Source organism: Sorex fumeus, unplaced genomic scaffold (genome assembly GCF_029834395.1).
Source record: "Sorex fumeus unplaced genomic scaffold, SorFum_2.1 ptg000003l, whole genome shotgun sequence".
NCBI lineage: Eukaryota > Metazoa > Chordata > Mammalia > Eulipotyphla > Soricidae > Sorex > Sorex fumeus.
In genome coordinates, this window is record NW_026606060.1 from 27,998,617 (window position 1) to 28,017,419 (window position 18,803).

At 35.9% G+C, this 18,803-nt stretch overlaps 1 protein-coding gene across 1 annotated transcript in view; it reads left to right on the top strand.

The window, feature by feature from the left end:
- Positions 1-18,803, top strand: part of ACSS3 (acyl-CoA synthetase short chain family member 3) — a 208,562-nt gene that overhangs the window by 95,536 nt on the left and 94,223 nt on the right. The window contains exons 6-7 of the mRNA XM_056117936.1: positions 4,621-4,701; positions 4,791-4,886. Coding sequence (XP_055973911.1) covers positions 4,621-4,701; positions 4,791-4,886 — 177 coding nt within the window. The remainder of the gene's footprint in view (positions 1-4,620; positions 4,702-4,790; positions 4,887-18,803) is intronic.

An 18,803-nucleotide genomic window follows, 5' to 3' on the forward strand; every position in this document is an offset into this window, starting at 1 on the left:
CAGGTCCTGAGTTTGAATGCCCTGTTTGACTAGGGCTTTGATGACCACTTCAGTCTCAACAGAATCAAAGACCTTCTTTAATTCAATGAATGTTAGACAGAGCGGTATCTTGAACTCCCAAGAAACCTCAGTGAGCTTGGTTATCGTGTGGATATGGTCGATGGTACTGAATTCTTTGCGGAACACAACTTGCTCGCATGGTTGTCCTTCATCTAGAGTTCTGCTAATCCTACTCAGGATGACTCGAGTGAACAGTTTGTAGACAACAGAAAACAGGCAGATTGGGTGATAGTTACCAATGTTGTGGATGTCTCCCTTCTTGTACAGTAGTACAGTCCTGCTGGTTTTCCATTGGGACAGAACCTTGCATCCAGACAGGTTGCGTGTGAAGAGCCAAGCCATTGTATTGAGAACTGACAGCAGGTTCTTCAGGTGTTCGGGTCTGACCTTGTCTGGGTCGGTGCTGTTTGCTTCTTTACCGACGAAATGGTGTGTCGGATTTTGGAAGGGAGAACATTGGGAACACCATATTCATCCTGTGTAATTTAGTATGTGGGCAGGTGGACGTGGCTATCGAAGAGTTCTGAGTAAAAGTCATAGATAATCTTCTCCATTGTCCTTCTGGAGGATGTGATAGATACATCAGGATGTTGGATGACAGTCATCTTGGTCTTGTAGTTGATGAGCGATTGGCAGGCACTGCGAATGATTTTACCAGCTTCTGCCACATAGGCCAGCACTGCTGCTCTTCTCTCTTTGAGGTCTTCCTTTATCACTTCTCTGCACTGCTTTGCGAGCTCGGACATTCACTTGCAGTTGCCTGAGGCTTGTGCCAAGCCATGTTGGCGAATGAGCTCAAGAGTTTTTGGAGATAGGCATCTTTTTGTGGCTATCTCTCTCTCAGCATTTCCTGCACAATCATGGAGGTGCTAAAGCAGTCAATCGGATTCTTGGTCAATGTTGTCAATGACAGCATCTTCCCATGTTGCCACAATAGTGCCAAATTGCTCCCAGTTGGTGGTCGTTCTGGGAGTTTTCATTTTAAACTTTGCAGCCCTTTCTCCTCGCTCCGTGAAGTAGAATTTTGCATGAAGGAGATAGTGGTTCGATCCCGTTTGGAATTTTGTGACAACAGTGACATCAGTCAGGCAAAACCGTAGACTGAATATGATATGGTCAATTTAGTTGTGGAAACGTCTGCCAGAAGACTTGTATCCAATGTTTAGATTTGGCCTACTGGAACTGTGAGTTACCATGGATGATCTTGGTCGACATGATGAAATCAGACAGTCTCTCATCCAGTTCATTCCATTCTAGGCCATGGGTCCCTATGTGGAGTTCTTCGGCTGATCTTCTCGGTGCTATCTTGGCATTAAAATCACCGACAATGTAGAAGGTGTGGTCTTCTTTATAGAACTTCTCCAGTTCCATGTAGAACTTCTCAATTTCTCCTTTATCATAATTGGATGTTGGTGCGTAGACAATGAAGATAAAAACTGCCGGTAGTGAGCCAAATGTATTCAAGTGTAATCATCTGATTCAGGTTGTTAGGCATTCGAATGAATCAGTGCTCATGGCCAACTTCATGTTGACAAGGACACCGGAACCACCGATGCCTCGTTTGTCGCATGTTCCGAGGAACAGTTCTCCAGTGTCGAAAATGGTGTGATGTGAATGATGCCTTTTCGTCTTGGTCAGGCCAATGATGTCGTACTTGATCTTTTGCGCTTGCACTATCAGGACCTTGATGGCTGCATCCGATGCCATCATAAGTGCATTGAAAGTATAGATAGTCATGTTTGTCCTTCTTCATTTTGGAAGCCTAGTTCGACCTTGAGATTTTATTTTTTATGGAAAATTTGATTGTTCACAAATAATTATACACAAAAATGTCTTGCTACACTATTTTGAGTTGCAAATTGATTTAATAATGAAAATATCTTTAATTCTAATATTTAAACATTCATGCTTACAAACTCCGTAAAAAAGATCTGCCTGTATAACCTGATTAGTACTCTACACCATATCAAATCCTAATAAAATTGTATGGAGTTATCTAAGTTTTTTGCAGCAAGGATAAATTTCAGTTCAGGAGTCTAGATAATAAATGGTAAAAAAATGCTTGGTGGAAATATTTTACTAATATTCACAAAATTAAAACTAAGTTGATCAAAGAGGAATGAGTCATTTTGGATTTTCTTTCTTTTATAGTTCAATTTTAATTGTTTTTAATAAGAGTTTTAATGTCAACACAAAATTATTTTGACATTTCAATCTTTTGGGTGATATTGCATCATGGAAATTAAAAAACTCTGATTGCTAAAACATAGAATATTATTTTTAATAAGACATTACATTTTAATCATTATAATTTAATTTTTACTGAATGGCTTTATATTTAAATGTAGAGGGTTTTTTGAGTTTTGTCAAATGTATCAAATTATCCACCAGTTTAAAATGTTTCATTTATTTTTCTGGGTTTGGGGGCCATATCCTACAGTGCTCAGGAGCCGCTCTTGGCTTGTAATCCAGGGTTTGTGTAATGCCAGCCTCAACCTTCCACCTTGTAGTGCAAGGTCGGAGCCCCAGCTCATTGAGCTATCCCTCTGGCCCAATTATCCACTACATTAGAGACAAACAATACTGACCGACATCTATTAAAGAATTATCTACTTGGAAGGCAAATAAAACATTGATAGCCAGTTCTTTAAATTATCTTTTTAATTTTACAACTAATTTTCACTCATTTCTTTTCTTCCTACCTTTTTATTCCTCTTTAGTGCTTCATTGGAATCATTTCCCTCAGTTTTGTAAAATCTAAAATCTTACCCTGTTGTAATAATATTTATACTGAGCTACAAACATGAGCTCTCTTCACAGTGAAAGGTTGGTGAAGAGAAAGTTCTAAAATACATTAAGGGAAATAATCGATATCACCACTGTATAATATGATAACATAATTCCTATGAAAATACTTTCAATTTTCTCTCTTACAAAATTCTGCAGGTTGATTAGAATCAAATTCATCAAATTACTGACCCATGAGAAAAACCTTCTCAGTGGAACAAACTAATTAGCAAAGTGCACAGAAAATATTACAGAATATATTAGGACAAGATTTTTTCAGTTTACATGGTAAAATAACGTATGAGACACTGGCAGGGGACATAGAATTTCTGCTACTCCCATGGTGATCAAAAGAGCCAGAAGCATGCTAAGTATGTCATACAACTTTGAAAGGAGCTGTCGAATGCCAACAGAACTGCATGTGATATGCCAAGAGACCAGGTGTTGCTGCTGGTAGATCAAATGTGTTTCACAGCTTGATACCTGTGTTTTATTAGTGGTACCTGAGGAGAAGGCAGGAGCAATAGCACAGCAGGTAGGGCATTTGCCTTGCATGCAGCCAACATGGTCGACCTGAGTTCAATTCCTCCACCCTTCGCGGAGAGCCCAGTAAGCTAGCGAGAGTATCTCGCCCACACGGGAAAGCCTGGCAAGCTACCCGTGACATATTTGATATGCCAAACACAGTAACAAGTCTCACAATGTTACTGGGCCTGCTCGAGCAAATCGATGAACAATGGGAAGACAGTGACTGACCTGAGGAGAGTAACAATTTTAGTAGCCAACAACACTGATTTATTTTTCATTCCCTGGATGTAATATGTGAATGAAAGCTGCAGAGTTATGCCTAAAAGTTTTTCCTGTCTTTATACTAAAAATTATTAATACCCAAACAGAGCATTTTCTGAATAGAATAGTGACAGTAAAATAGAAAACTTGTTTCTAATAGTTGGCATTCACCTGTTCATCCTGACTTTTCACTTGGTTAAACTTTCAAGACTAAGACAGTTAATGTTTAAAAAATAAGTGAAACCAAAGACTAAATTTGTTTTTAGGCTTTGTTTACAGTGACTAAAAGTTTCAAAGCATTAAAGTTGAATATAGTCAAAAGTTGAAAATAAATATTAGAAAATGATATAAAATGTTTTGACTGTGATATAAATATTTCTATTTTTCCCAAAATGTAACTTAAGGCAACTCTATCAGTATCAAATTCAACTAATTGGTATTAACTTCTTAGAAGTCCAGTATTCATGAAGGAATTGATAAACTTATCATCTTTCTCACCATGTTAGCATGATCTCCAGAATAGTATAATCAGATCAAGTTGGAATGTGACTTTATTTCCTCTTTAAATCCTGTTGTTTAATCATTTCAAGGAATATCTTATGTGAGTATGTACTTTAGGCATGTAGCTAAGTTTGAAAGTCCATTCTTGTTTTTGAAATACAAATGAAATTACAATGTGATAATATGTCAACCTTGGAAAAATTAATCACACATGATTTTGCATGATCATGACTGTACTTCAGAGAATGAATAAAGTGTAAAATTGAATCTACAAATGAGATGATGGGGATAAATTATTCTGCATTTATATTAGAGAAGAAAAAGAAATAATGGCCCATGTACAGTTATGTGGAAACAAGTAATTTTCAGCTAGTTACAGTATAAAAGACATTCAACAAGAAAAGTTTTAAGCGAATTAGATAAAGGCATAAGATCTATTGATATATGGATTTTGAATTTAATTTCACTTTTTCTTTCGTGTAGGGTGTGGTTAGACCCACTGGAGGATATGCTGTAATGTTAAACTGGACAATGTCATCTGTATATGGACTTAAGCCTGGAGAGGTAATCATGGTTTTATATTCATATTAGATGGCATTTATTATACATGTATAATGTATACATACACATTTTGTTATCTTCTTATTTTTCAGGTTTGGTGGGCAGCTTCTGACTTAGGCTGGGTTGTTGGGCATTCCTATATCTGTTATGGACCTCTTATACATGGGAACACAACCGTTTTATATGAGGTAATAAAATAAATTTGACATCGCACAGCAGTATTTATGTTACTGAAACCTTTCGAACAAGGAATAGAAAAAAATTGGAAGGAGAAGGAAAAATTTTATGGTTAAGATATTTTTTAAAGAGAAAGAATAGGAAGATGTGTTGAATAAATCTAGGAAAATTTATATTCTCAAAGCACGTACCAACAAGGTTCTCACTAAAAAATTTCTGCAAGTTATTAGCAAGATGACACTAATGGCTGGAGCGATAGCACAGCAGTAAGGCGTTTGCCTTGCACGCAGCCAGCCCAGCCGAGCCAGGTTCGATTACTCCACCCCTCTTGGAGAGCCTAGCAAGCTACCGAGAGTATCTCGTCTTCATGGCAAAGCCTGGCAAGCTACCTGTGATGTATTCGATATGCCAAACACAGTAACAAGAAGTCTCAAAATGGAGACATTACTGGGCCTGCTTGAGCAAATCGATGAACAACGGGAGGACAGTGCTACAGTGCTACAGAAATGAAGGTATTTATCAAGAATAATAGCTTTTTTGGGTCTGGATGGTGTGGATTTCAAAGGTATAAGTCTTTGTCTTTATTTCTCATGATCATTCTGTGTGTAAGAAATATCTAGAAACTGACCAGACCCATAGCTGATTTAAATTTTGAGACATGGACTAATATAATTCAGTAATAACAAGATTTCTATATATACATATGGACAGTGCATAATAAAAAGGGCCAAACTTTAAAGTATAAAATGTAATAGTTATAAATATATTGTATCAAGTAAATCTGCAAAATATATTAAGCAAAGTCTTACAGAAATGAAAGGAGAAATAGAAAAGCCCACAATTACGGACTTCAACATGATTCTATTAGTAGTTTACAGAACAGTGAATAGAACGCTATAAAAGATACAAAACATAATATTTTCTTATTCTCAACCAACAGAATTTGTCATATATAGAAATTTATACCCAAAGAAATAATACCTAAGATGTTTTTATGTTTTTATTTTATGTATTAAGATTATATACTAAGATAGAGTAAGTCCTGGGCTAGAAATAAATTCAACAGATTTTAACTAATAGAAATTAAATAGATTGTTCTCTATTTGGTTCAAGATTAGATTCAGAACATCAAATAAACAAAGTTAATAGGAAGATCTTCAAACAATAATCGATGCACTTCTGAATAAACAACAAAAGAGGAATTTTTAAACAGAATAGTATAAAAATATAAACATATCACTAATAAAATAGTACAACCTATCCAAAATTGTGTAACAGGGGTCAGAGAGATAGCACAGCATCTAGCATGCTTGCCTTGAATGTGGCCAATCTTGGTTCTATTCCCGGCACCACATATGGCTGCCGAGCCTCATCAAGTATGATCCCTAAGCGCTGAGCACTGCCTGGTGTCACCCAAAGTCCAAAAATAAGCCCTCCTTTCAAAATTGTGTAATAAGGGTAAGACAGTCTTAAGAAGCAAACATTTATAGCACTGAATCAATACATTTTAAGAAATAAAAGTCTCAAATCATCTCTCTAGTAATTCATCTCAAGAATTTGAGTAAGGAAAGCAAAGTAAACATGAAACAAACAAAACAAAGGAAATTATTCAAAATAGAAATCCGTAAAGTTGGAAATAAAAGTAGGAAATATTTGAAGAAATGAAGAGCTGATTCTCTCCCAAAAAAGAAAGAAAAGTTATCTTGAGATCCAGCTACCTAGCAGCAAAAGCACTATTAAGAGAAAACTTCATAACATTAGAGGTCCAATCTGAAAACAAAAACAAAAAAAATTTGCAAAAGCAATCTCACCTCATACCTGGTTGACACAAACGATCAAAAGAAATAAGAACTTGTTCTCCTAAAGGATAAGCAAAAGAAATTAACCTGTATCTAGTTCCACTGAGAAGAAAAAAAAAGAAAGAAAATCTTGGTATTAAAAAATAGCATATGGAAAATATAATATAGAAACAAAAAGATCCTAAACGACTATGGTGAACATCTGTGTACAAAGCAATCAGGTTTGAAGAAATGGAGACTTGTAATCATATAATCTCCTATAACTTATTCAAGAAGAAAAAACTTGAACAGACAAGGCAGAAGCACAGAAATCAAGATTAATCAAAAAAACCTCTTAACAACAAATGCTTAATACTAGAGGTTTTAGTAATTATTTTAGAAAACTTTCACAGAAATATAATTTCTATCCTTGCTAAATTCTTCCAAAATATTGAAGGAAAGGGTACCTCTCCCTAGCACATTTTACCAAGCCCATCTTTTATATATTGGGATTGGGGGTTTGATTTGGGCTGGACTCAACAGTGTGCAGGGTTTACTCCTGGTTCTGCATTAAGAGATCACTCCTGGTGTACTCACGGGACCACATACGGGTACTGTGGGTGGAACTTGGGTTGGCTGCCATACAAGGCAAGTGCTCTTCCCGCTGTACTACAGCTCCATCCCAAACTATCTTATTGATTTTAGGCTGTGCCCAGGGCTGCTCTTGCACTGTCTCCCTTAGTTCTGGTCCTTTCTGGTGATGCGTACTGAGCCAGGGGCTCCTGCCTGCAAAGCTTGCATTTCAGCTCTCTAAGCCACCTCCCTGGTCTCTGACAGTGTTCTTTCAGATTCTGTTCTTTAAATAGAGTGATGGGCTGGAGCGATAGCACAGCGGGTAGGGCTTTTGCCTTGCACACAGCCAACATGGCCGACCCAAGTTTGTTTCCTCTGCCCCTCTCGGAGAGCCCGGCAAACTACCAAGAGTAACTCGCCTGCACGGCAAAGCCTGGCAAGCTACCCATGCCGTATTTGATATACCAAACACAGTAACAAGAAAGTCTCACAATGGAGACATTACTGAGCCTGCTCAAGAAAATCAATGAACAACGGGAGAACAGTGACAGTGACAGCATCTGGGGGATATATCCTCAGAAGTACCAGGCCTATCTTATCCTGATTCTGAAATGAGAGAAATTTAGCAAGCAAACAGGAGAGACAGAGAAAAGGCTGGGGGGGGGGGGGGGGAGAGAGAGAGAGAGAGAGAGAGAGAGAGAGAGAGAGAGAGAGAGAGAGAGAAGGAGGAACAGACAGAGAGAAGGAGGAACAGAGAGGGAGGGATGGAGGGAGAGCATGCTATTGGTGACAGAAATGAATGTAAAAATACTTCATAACAACTTAGCAAATGAAATCCAGCTGTACACCTAAAGAGCATAAGCTGTGAAGTGGTGGGATTTCATTCTAGGGATGCAAGGAAGTTTCAATACATGAAAGTTAAATTAATGTAATATGCCACATCTATAAAGGGAAAGATAAATCTTATATCAGTATTTCCTGAAAATGCAATTGAGAAGATTCAACATTGATTTATGATAGAAAACATTATAAATTGGGAAAGAAAGAGTAAGTTTCAACCGAATAAGGCCAGTATGATGAGATTACAGCTAAAATCACACTAATTGAAAAACTGAAAGTTTTTCATTTAAGATCAGAAACAAGTGTTCTCAATCACCAGCATTATTGAACATAGTACTAAAAGTCCTAGCCACTGTAATAAAGCAAGAAAAGACATTAAGGAAAATGTTATAAAAGAAGTATCATTATAGATATTTTCTGATGACAATAATACACAGGAAATATTAAAGACTCCAAAATTATTTTAAATTATAAATAAATAAAGGAAAATAGAATAAAATTAATATAAAATATTTTTATATAATGAATTAAAAGACAGTCAAATTAAGGAAGCAGTCACATTTACAATTATATGAAATAAGAAATTCCAGGGAGTACAGTTGAATAATGGTGGTTAAAGACATAAGCATGGAAAGCTACAGGACCTTATTAAAAGTAACAGATGTCTCTCTCTCTCTGTCTCTCTTTGGGCACACACATACGCACACAAAAGCAGAAATATATATCATGCTCATGAGTTGGAAGACTTATTGTTAAAATTCTCATCTAAATAAATTTTAGATTCCATACAGTCCCTACCAAAATCCCAGTGGAGTTTGCTTTTTTGGATGGTTGGGAGAGGGCTTCTAACAGTATTCTGAGACCCAAAGACCATTCCCAACAATACTTAGCCAACAAGACAAATGGTTCTTTAATATTTCCCAGATATTTGATGCTTCTTAGGTCTTATGATAAACACAATGGGTACATGTCTCCAAAGAAGACGTACCAGTTGCCCATAGACTTAAAAATGTACAACATCACTTATTAGGAATATAGCTTGATTATCATTGTAAAACTTGTAGAGCATATAAAGAGCATGCCTTAACCAATGAGTTAAACTAGGTTTCAGAATACAAAATCAGCAAATGGATGCCATTTTTTATTTTTTTGCTTTTTGGGTCACACCTGGCAATGTACAGGGTTACTCCTGGCTTTGCACTCAGGAATTACTCCTGGCGATGCTCAGGGGACCATATGGGATGCTGGGAATTGAAGCTGGGTCAGCCACATGCAAGGCAAACACCCTACCCACTGTACTATCGCTCCAGCCTGCTGGATGACAATTTTATATCTACTTATTAGCATTGAACACTCACAAAATAATAACATGAAGGATCTTTGTGAAAAAATTGTTCTGTATCTTGACTGTATTCTTTTCCTAAGTATGATATTCTAAGTATTCTTAGATACTAACACTGGGTGAAAGTAGGTAAAATATATGCTCTATGTCTGTTTTATTTCCTGTCATTGTATATGACTTTATAGTCATATCACATAAATGTTTAAAAATAGAACTCTTCAAAGAATATTTGACTCTCAACCATGTTTTAAGCTTATTTGCATGATATAAATTGTCCATAGTGTCTGCCATATCCATGGCCTTGTTTAAAGCCTTATTTCTGGTTCTTGGCCTTCAGCTTCACATTCAATACTCTTGTCAAAACAAGTATCCCATTACATCATCAAAACAAAGATGGAATTTTTGTAGAGAGAACAACTTTATTATAAGTACTTCTGTTGAGAAAATCGATGAACAACGGGAGGACAGTGCTATAGTGCTACTTCTGTTCATATAAGTATTTTGACAAGATAGATATCCCTGTCAGGTAGAATGGCCTTGTCTCAATATGGGGTCTATGTCTCCCTTCCCATCCCCTCGGATATTCTATTCCAAAAGGAAAAAAAAGATGTAAATGTTGTAAATTCTTGGAGGGGGGATACAGTAAAAGATTAGGGAGCCAGCCAGTAAAAATAATGGCTTTGAGGAGTACAGAGTATAGGAAAGAAACAAAAATATCAAGAAACACTGGTCTTGAGCATAGACAATAATTGATAAATCATACCTCTGTTGAATTCAGATATCTTAGGATAAGTAAAAATAAATATTGAATGATTCCTTTCATTTCTCAACACTATTTTTTATTTTAGAATTAATACAAATCTATAATTATCATGGCTAAAAGAGAAAAACTGATATTAAAAAATATTTAGTTAAAGATATTTTTCTCTGAGGTAGGAAAAAAGTCATTCAAACACTCTCTTTATTAAATTGTTTCAAGGACAATGCTTAAGGTATTTTTTTCAATCACCTCATACCTATTTTTATTGAGTTAGATATATTTTAAATATTCACTTTTAGAAGTCAAATTGGAATTTCAGTTAATATATGTTAGTTAGTTCTAAGTCTATGTAATTCAGAGAAAGAAAATAAAGAAGTAACTCTTTAAGAGCCACTTCATTTTATCTCATTATTATTTTCCCCAGGACAAGATCAAGTAAAAATGTTGGAAATCTTGAATTGCTATTGACCTCACATATCACTAGATCAATTTTTCTGTCTCTGTTTTTCTGTTTCCTTGCCTCCCCAGTTTTCTTATTTTTTTTTAAACTGGATTTGTAGGTTATATAATCAGTGATGCTGTGAGTTTACACTTGACAGAATGCTCGGGGGTTGTTCTTGTCACGTATGTACAAATGTCTGTTTTTTGCACACATTCCAATTGAATGGTACTGTGGAATACAGAGGCAGTGTTGTGGCTCTGTTAAGAAATCAACTTACTGGGCAGATAGATCTTCATACTCTCCTATAAGTTTAGTTTTTAAATATTGAGGCATCCATTATAATACCTCTTCTTTTATTTCTGACACTATCTGTCATCTTGTTTTTTAATTAGTCTAAGGATGGATTTACCTTTTTAACTTTTGGAAAAGAACAAATTTGTAGTTTTGATTTTTTAACATGTTTTATTTTCTTCTCTTATTTCTGCTTGAATCTCTCTCTTTTTATCTCTTCTGCTAACTTGCTGTATAAGTACTGCTCACTAACCGGAGCTCCGGGGCTGGAGCGATAGCACAGTGGGTAGGGCGTTTGCCTTGCACGTGGTTGATCCAGGTTTGATTCCTCCTCCCCTCATGGAGAGCATATTTGATATGTCAAACACCGTAACAAGTCTCACAATGTTACTGGGCCTGCTCCAGCAAATCGATGAACAATGAGAGGACAGTGACAGTGACTGCTAACTAAAGTTTTAGTTTTTTTATTTTTCCTAGTTCCTTGATGTGTACACATGAGATATGAGCAATGTTTTGTGCTTTTGCTTATTTATTTAGGGGTGCTCACAAACAGGGTTCTGGAGGCCCCTGGTTCCCATTGCTATTGACAGTTGGCCTGTAGTTCAATGTGAAGGTCCTTCAGTTCCAGGGATACCCAGGCCACAGCTAAACTGGAGATCCTGAAGGTGCTGGGGTCTGTAGACCTGCACCAGTGATGCCCAGAGAACCTTGTGGTGGTGTAAACTGAATATGGGTCGGGTGCATGCTTGTTTATGCGTTAGTAATTAGCCTATCATCCAGCCATTTTTCTTCCTTTTCAATGTATTTTCATGATAAACTTAATTCTCGGCATTGTTTTGTTTTCTGGTATATTTTGTTTTTGTGTGTTTGTATTGCAATACCTTTTAACTTCTTTTTTAGTTTACTTATTTAACTCAGTCTTCTTGTGTTTGTGAAGACTTGTTTTGTGATCAAACATATGATCTGTCCTGGAGAATATTATTTGTACACTTGAGAAGAATGTGTCTTTTCTTGTTGCTGAGTGTAAAGGTGATGTAGTACAAAGTTTCCATATTCAAGATGAATTCTGTCATCTGATTATAATCAATGACACTGTCTTGTGTACTTCAAATGTGTTAGGAGAGTTCATTTTAAAATAATAAAATGTGTATTTCACTTTAATAAAAAATGAAATTAATTTACTGTTATTTGACTAAATCTGTATCTAAATCTAGAATGGATTATCTATTACTGATTCCCTTCCATCAAATTGACATTAAGTCATAAACTTGATATTAAACTTGCTATTTTCTATGGCACTGTCGCACTGTAGCACTGTCTTCCTGTTGTCCATCGATTTGCTCGAGCGGGCCCAGTAACTTCTCCATCATGAGAATTGTTGTTACTGTGTTTGGCATATTGAATACGTCATGGGTAGCTTGCTAGGTTTTGCTGTATGGGCGAGATACCCTCGGTAGCTTGCCAGGCTCTCTTAGAGGGGCAAAGGAATTGAACTTGGGTCAGCCGGGTTGGTCGCATGCAAGGCAAACGCCCTACCTGCTGTGCTATCGATCCAGCCCATTTTTTATGGCAATTGTGATATTTTTTATGTAGGAAAGGGACTCTGAATGTTTTCAAGACATGAAAACCTACTCTCTTTTTATAATTGTTTGCATTTCAAAAATTATATACTTTAGGACAGCAAGTGATTTCAGTACTCTGATGTATTCACAAGATTATCTACAGCAAATGTGTTAATAAGTAAAGAACTAATTTTGAAGATATGTACTGTACTCTGACTTCTCAGGTAATAACTTTTAAGGAGTCTAAGTATAAGAGTTTGAAATATGGTGAATGAGATTGCCATTGGGCTAAAAATATGAATACCTGTGCTATTTATCTTGCTCTGTCTTTTTATACCTATGAGACTTTGGGGAAACTAATCCATCTCTTCAGAAGTCTATTTCTTTTTCATTAACACTGGAGGATTTATACAAGTTCTCTCAGTTTTGCTCTCCTGTGAATCTTCTCTAAATCTTCTGTTAAATTTTCCTAGAGTAAATAATTTTATTTGGCTGCAGGTTTTACTATTGTAACTGAGATTCTTTCCAATTCCTTTTTTTGGTGAGTGATGATGACTTCAAATGCTTTACGTTTCAAATGCCGGCCATTCACCTAAACTTACTGAGGGAGGTTTCATTTTAAATTAAACTAAAGTAAAAAGTTTCAGGGTTTCAGAGAAAGTATAAAAGTTAAACTTTTATGGGATGAATCTTAAAACTTCTATATATTTATTATTGTACCTCAAAAAAGTGATTGAACTACTTCTCATCCATAAATGTCAGCATTATCAATGGCTTTCTTATATCAAATTGATTAATCCATGAAAAACCATTAGAATAGTTGTGAGAATAAAATACTATAATAAGGACTAGACAATATAAACTACTGATATTATTGGAAACACAAATTTATTCCTCTCCTCCCCACCCCCATAAAATTTTACAGTATAAGCATCGACCTTCAATTCCCTTGGAATACCTTCCTTGAAATTCTTAAATTTGCAAATACACATGACTTATACCTTGAAATCCTGCTATCTTCATTTATAACTGTAAAACAGTTACCTATGCCCTGGAAGTGCTCCCTTTGGATTCGATTTTTTCTCATCTAAGCACCAGACAAAGGAATTCACATATAGGGCTATGTAGATCTGCTACTATCAACTTTTGAGAATGAGCAGTAGATGTGGAAAATAACCAAGTGATCTCTCTTCTCAACGGTCTGTCCTTTCAGAGTAGAATTTGTGAATGAACTATGAATATCCTTGGAGACTTGGATCTATGAATGATGCAATACATTTCATGGTTCACCATTATTCAAATATTTATAATCTTTTGTTTCTATTCTTTATATGAATTTTATCATAACTTGCTTTTAAGCGGCATATATCTTTCAGATTTTTAGAAACTAGTTTGAAAGTTTCAACGAAATATAATTATATATGTCTATATATCTATACTAAAATGTTCCATTATATACACATATACACAGATGTTTGGATATAGAATGAATACATGTTTAAAATGGCATCATGTAAGGATAAGATTGTTTGAGTTTTGGAGTCAGCATCTGGGTTTGATGACCCTGACAGTTTTGGCTTTGTGACCTCTAAGAACTATCTGGTCACTGTAGCCCAAGTTTCCTCATTTTTACACAACAGTTACAATATCGATCTTGTGATCATATACAAGATCCTGTAACAGTATATGACTACTTTGTTTACAACCTCTCATAGGTGTTAATAAATATCAATTTTTTAATAATATTTTGTTCAGTTATCAATGTGTGAATGTCAGTACTTTGACCCAAATCCTTTGCATTTCCTACTCCCTCCCTCCCTCCCTCCCTCCCTCCCTCCCTCCCTCCCTCTCTCCCTCCCTCTCTCCCTCCCTCCCTCCCTCCCAACTGCTGCCAGCCCTCCTGCCTGCCTGCCTGCCTGCCTGTCTTCCTGCTTGCCTGCCTTCCTGCCTGCCTCCCTGCCTGCCTTACTGCCTTCTTCCTTCTTCTTGTCTAGTATTGAATGCAGGACCTCACACATGCAAGGCATGTTCTGAGGCACATTATCAACCATGCTTCCTTTAAAACTGGTAGCTGTACTCTGTATTCTTGCTAACTGGTATGCTGAATAGAATTATCATTTTTTTCTCTTTTGTAATAGAAAATGACTTTTCTTCCTATCTTAAATTTAGTATGACCATACTGCCCTTTTTATATTGGTGGAATAGGAAAATGGTGACTCAGTTTTTATTCTGATTCAGTCATTATAATTTGATCTTCTCAGTTGAAAGAGATTGTGAAGCTTACGCCAGTATCTTTTGTATTTTTTATATAACTAGTTTTTCAGTGCTATTAATTTTTAGGTTTTTTTCTTTTATATGCCTGAATTTTATGTGTAAGCAAGAAAACACCACTGTTGTCATAATTCTACCAATAACATTTATTGGTTCTTATTTTATTAGGAACAAATAGAGTTAATATACTCCTTACACTAAATGAGCTAAAAAATGATAGAATAATTAAGATCAATAATTGTGATCAAATAATTAAGATTAAGGACAGAAAGCAGTCCAATTAAGTCAGTATTTAACTAAAAATTGTCTTATATTGTGTAAGGGCATAATTTTGGATGGGGGAGACAATCATTAAGCCTCTGATAAATATTTTGCATTTAATTCTTGTACCCATTTTTATGATTTTCTGATGGTGGAAGAGAATCAAAGAATCACACATTTATGTTGTAATTAGCAGAATTAGATTCTGTCCTGGCGTGACACTCTTTGCAGTAGTCCTTTAATGTAGGTAGAAGACTGGAGTAGACAAGGCTATCTTTGTGTATGAGTCAGTATAAATTATGATAGCTACTATTGATTGAATGTGAATGATAGAAATTATTTTAAGCATTGTACTTATAAACTGTATTATATGCAACTTATATCATGAATACTTTGGCCTTCTCTAATGCTGTGGAAACTGAAGATAAGAGACATTAAATAACTTTATAGTGACACTGAATGATGGATCTGGGATTTGAAATAAGGTTCCATAGTGCCAAATACAGTGATATTTAGTACTAAGACAAAGAAGAATCATTGGGAAGTTACCGAGTAATGTAAACTGTGAGATCAAAACCAGAGTATTGGTAGATTAGATAATTATAGTGAGGTGAAGATATTGCAGGGTGGTAGGTTATTATTTTAAGAATAGTAAAAGGCATGTGAAAATAACTAATATAATGAATTTGAACAACTAATATAATGTCAATTACCATTGGAAATAGTTCATAGCTGAAGTAGCAACAATTGGGGAAGGAACAACAGTAGTTCAGATTTTGTTGATGTTGAATTTAAAGTACTATTCACAATTTGCAGAATATTGGAAAGTCACATTTGAAAGTCTGGAAAGGTTATTCAAATTAGAGATATAGATGAGTCAATAATGTAGTCCCTTAGATGATCAAGATACTCAAGAGCTAAAGATTGAGGAAGGGACACTTGATTAATTGAGATGAGAAATCGAAAAGGCAGAGGGGAATCAGAAAAGCAATGGAATAATAGAAGGAGGAATAAAAGTATACGGAATAACAGTAGGAGGTTAAGGAGTTTTGATGGGGATCATCAGTGCCAGTGGGGATAGAGAGAAAACTGATAGGAAAACTGAAGAAATCTTGGTAACTAGGGTGCACATTACTTTTGTGTAAAGCTGTTTCAGAAGCATATTGTTATGTTTGATTTGTACTTTAACATAAGAGGGTATATGTGGAGTCTGTTTTAGGCTAAAGTATTTGGTGTTGTGCAGGAATCAGGCTATGTAGAACCTCAGGTTGAATTGCTGTAGGGAATATCCACACTTTACTGTCCTGGGGCAGGGAACTAAATGTGAGATAAAATAATGGAGGATATAGTATGGTGTTGCCTAACTATTGTTTCAGATTGAAACCTTTTCCCCAAGTTTCAAGTCTGACTTCCCAATATCCTGCAAATGTCTGAATTGCACTGTTAAATTCAGTGTTAACAAAATCAAATCTATTGTTCCTTCCACAATCATTGCTTCAGCTATGTAGTACTTCCAGTGGTAATTGACATTATATAGTTGTTCTAACTGAAGATATCCAAGTCATTTCCAGATGTCTTTTAGTACTCTACATCCTTAATTTCTTTGCCTATAGCAAAATCTTACTACTTATTTTGAATAAAGATGCCCTCTAGTACTGGAGAAGCACTGTGATTGCTCAACAGCATGGAGGAATTCAGCAGTGGAAGCAGTCTTCCCTTCTAGGAACCACTGAGCACCAGCTAGCCTTAGTGATAAATTCTCTTGGTGACTATGAAGAGTGATAAATGCCTCAGAATCCTAATTAGTTCAGCATTAATGATGCAGAATTACCAGTTCCTATGCTCTGTCTCATTTACTTGGCATTAATATTTTTGGGGATAAGCATTTTTTTTAAGTGGGACAGATGGACTCTTACAACCTAGTGGGAGCAATGGCTAATACATCAGGGAGTGGTCTCATTTGAAAGGTCTATTTGATTAGTCCCCAGAACTGGGAGAGGGCAGAGATAGAACCAAATTAATTAGTTCTATTTGATGCTTTAAAATTTTCAGCAGCAGAATTAAGTAAAAATATAGAATATTAAAATATGGTCCCTTAACGATTTGTTGTACCTATGCATAGCAAAAATGATTCCTGTATATTTAATAAAATCACCACTTTAAATATTCACCTTTTTGTTTAGTTTGGGTTAGAGTGTTTAAATTCTCTTCTCTTAAATTTCAATTATATTTGACACATTGTAAATGAATATTGTAATTATATCATTATCATATGTTTTATGTTAGATTTTTGTGCATATCCTATTCATCTTAGTAAACTGTACATAATTTTTGTAGTTTGTACAAAAACAATGAAATTCATCAGTTTTTGAATATATTTCTATGTCTGAAAGAATTTTAGAACTCCAGTCAAGAAAAGTCTTATTGGCTTATGCAATAGTACTGCAAATAGGATGCTTCCCTTTCATGTGGCCAATCCTGGTTTGATCCCCAGCACCCTATATAATCCCCCAAGTACCAGGAGTGATGCCTGAGTGCACCCAGAAGTGCAATTCCATGGTATACATCACGGAAGATAGTGGTAAATAATTTGTCAAGAGAGCTAGTTTAGGGAATGAGTGGTAGTACAGCGGGTAAGGCCCTTGTCCTGTACATGGCAGACCTGGGTTTGATCCCTGGCACTAAATATGGTTAGCAACCCCCCCCCCCCCCAATATTTTCAAGCATGACCAAGTGACCAAGAGTAATCTTCCAGAGCCAGAAGTTGATCCCTGAGCCAAGTGTGGCCCAAACCCATCCCTTCCCCCTCAATAAAAGACAGTAAACTTATTCAAATTGCTAGTTTAGACTGGCAGGACTGCTGATACTACTAAACTGGTTTTGGTTACAAGAATAACAACTACACTAAATAATAAAAGAAAAAATAAACAGTTTGGTTGGGCCTCTGATTGTTCAGTATTTTATTGTTGATCAGTTTGTAGTTCGTTGATTGACTTTAGTCATCCTCTGGATAGGAAGACTAGCAGAAGTCTGCTAATTCTTTTTATCTTTGCACTCTTTCTTTATCCAACTGTTTCTTGAAGATAACCAGAAAAACATTGAGGAAAGTTTTGTGTTTGATGCAGTTCTCATATTCTTAGCATATTTAGGATAGAAATACACAAATATATAGTATAGCTCCCCGTGTCATATTTGATATGCCAAAAACAGTAACAACAAGTCTCACAATGGAGACATTACTGGTGCTTGCTCAAGCAAATTGACTAACAGGAGGACAGTGCTACAGTGCATTGCAATGTACATATGTGTATATATATACATAAATATATATAATGTACATTTTTAGACTATTCATGCTATTTCCTGAAACTCATGTCAGGAATAATTTATCTAAAAATTACAATATTGTCCTCTAGAAGCAAAAATCCACATCACAATTATATGTTTTTAAGAAGTGCACATAGAAATTTCTGATAGGCAAGGCATTATCCTTTCATATTTAGAGGACATATAGTAACATTCACAGTCACATTCAGAGTGCTGAATCTTTTAAATCATTATATATGTGGGCTGGAGCGATAACAGCAGATAGGGCATTTGCCTTGCATGCGGCCGACTCAGTCAACCCAGGTTTGATTCCTTCGTCCCTCTCGGAGAGCTCGGCAAGCTGCCAAGATTATCTCGCTCACATGACGCAGCCTGGCAAGCTACCTGTGACATATACGATATGTCAAAACAAAGTAACAAGTATCACAATGGAGATGTTACTGGGCCAGCTTGAGCAAATCGATGAACAATGGGAGGACAG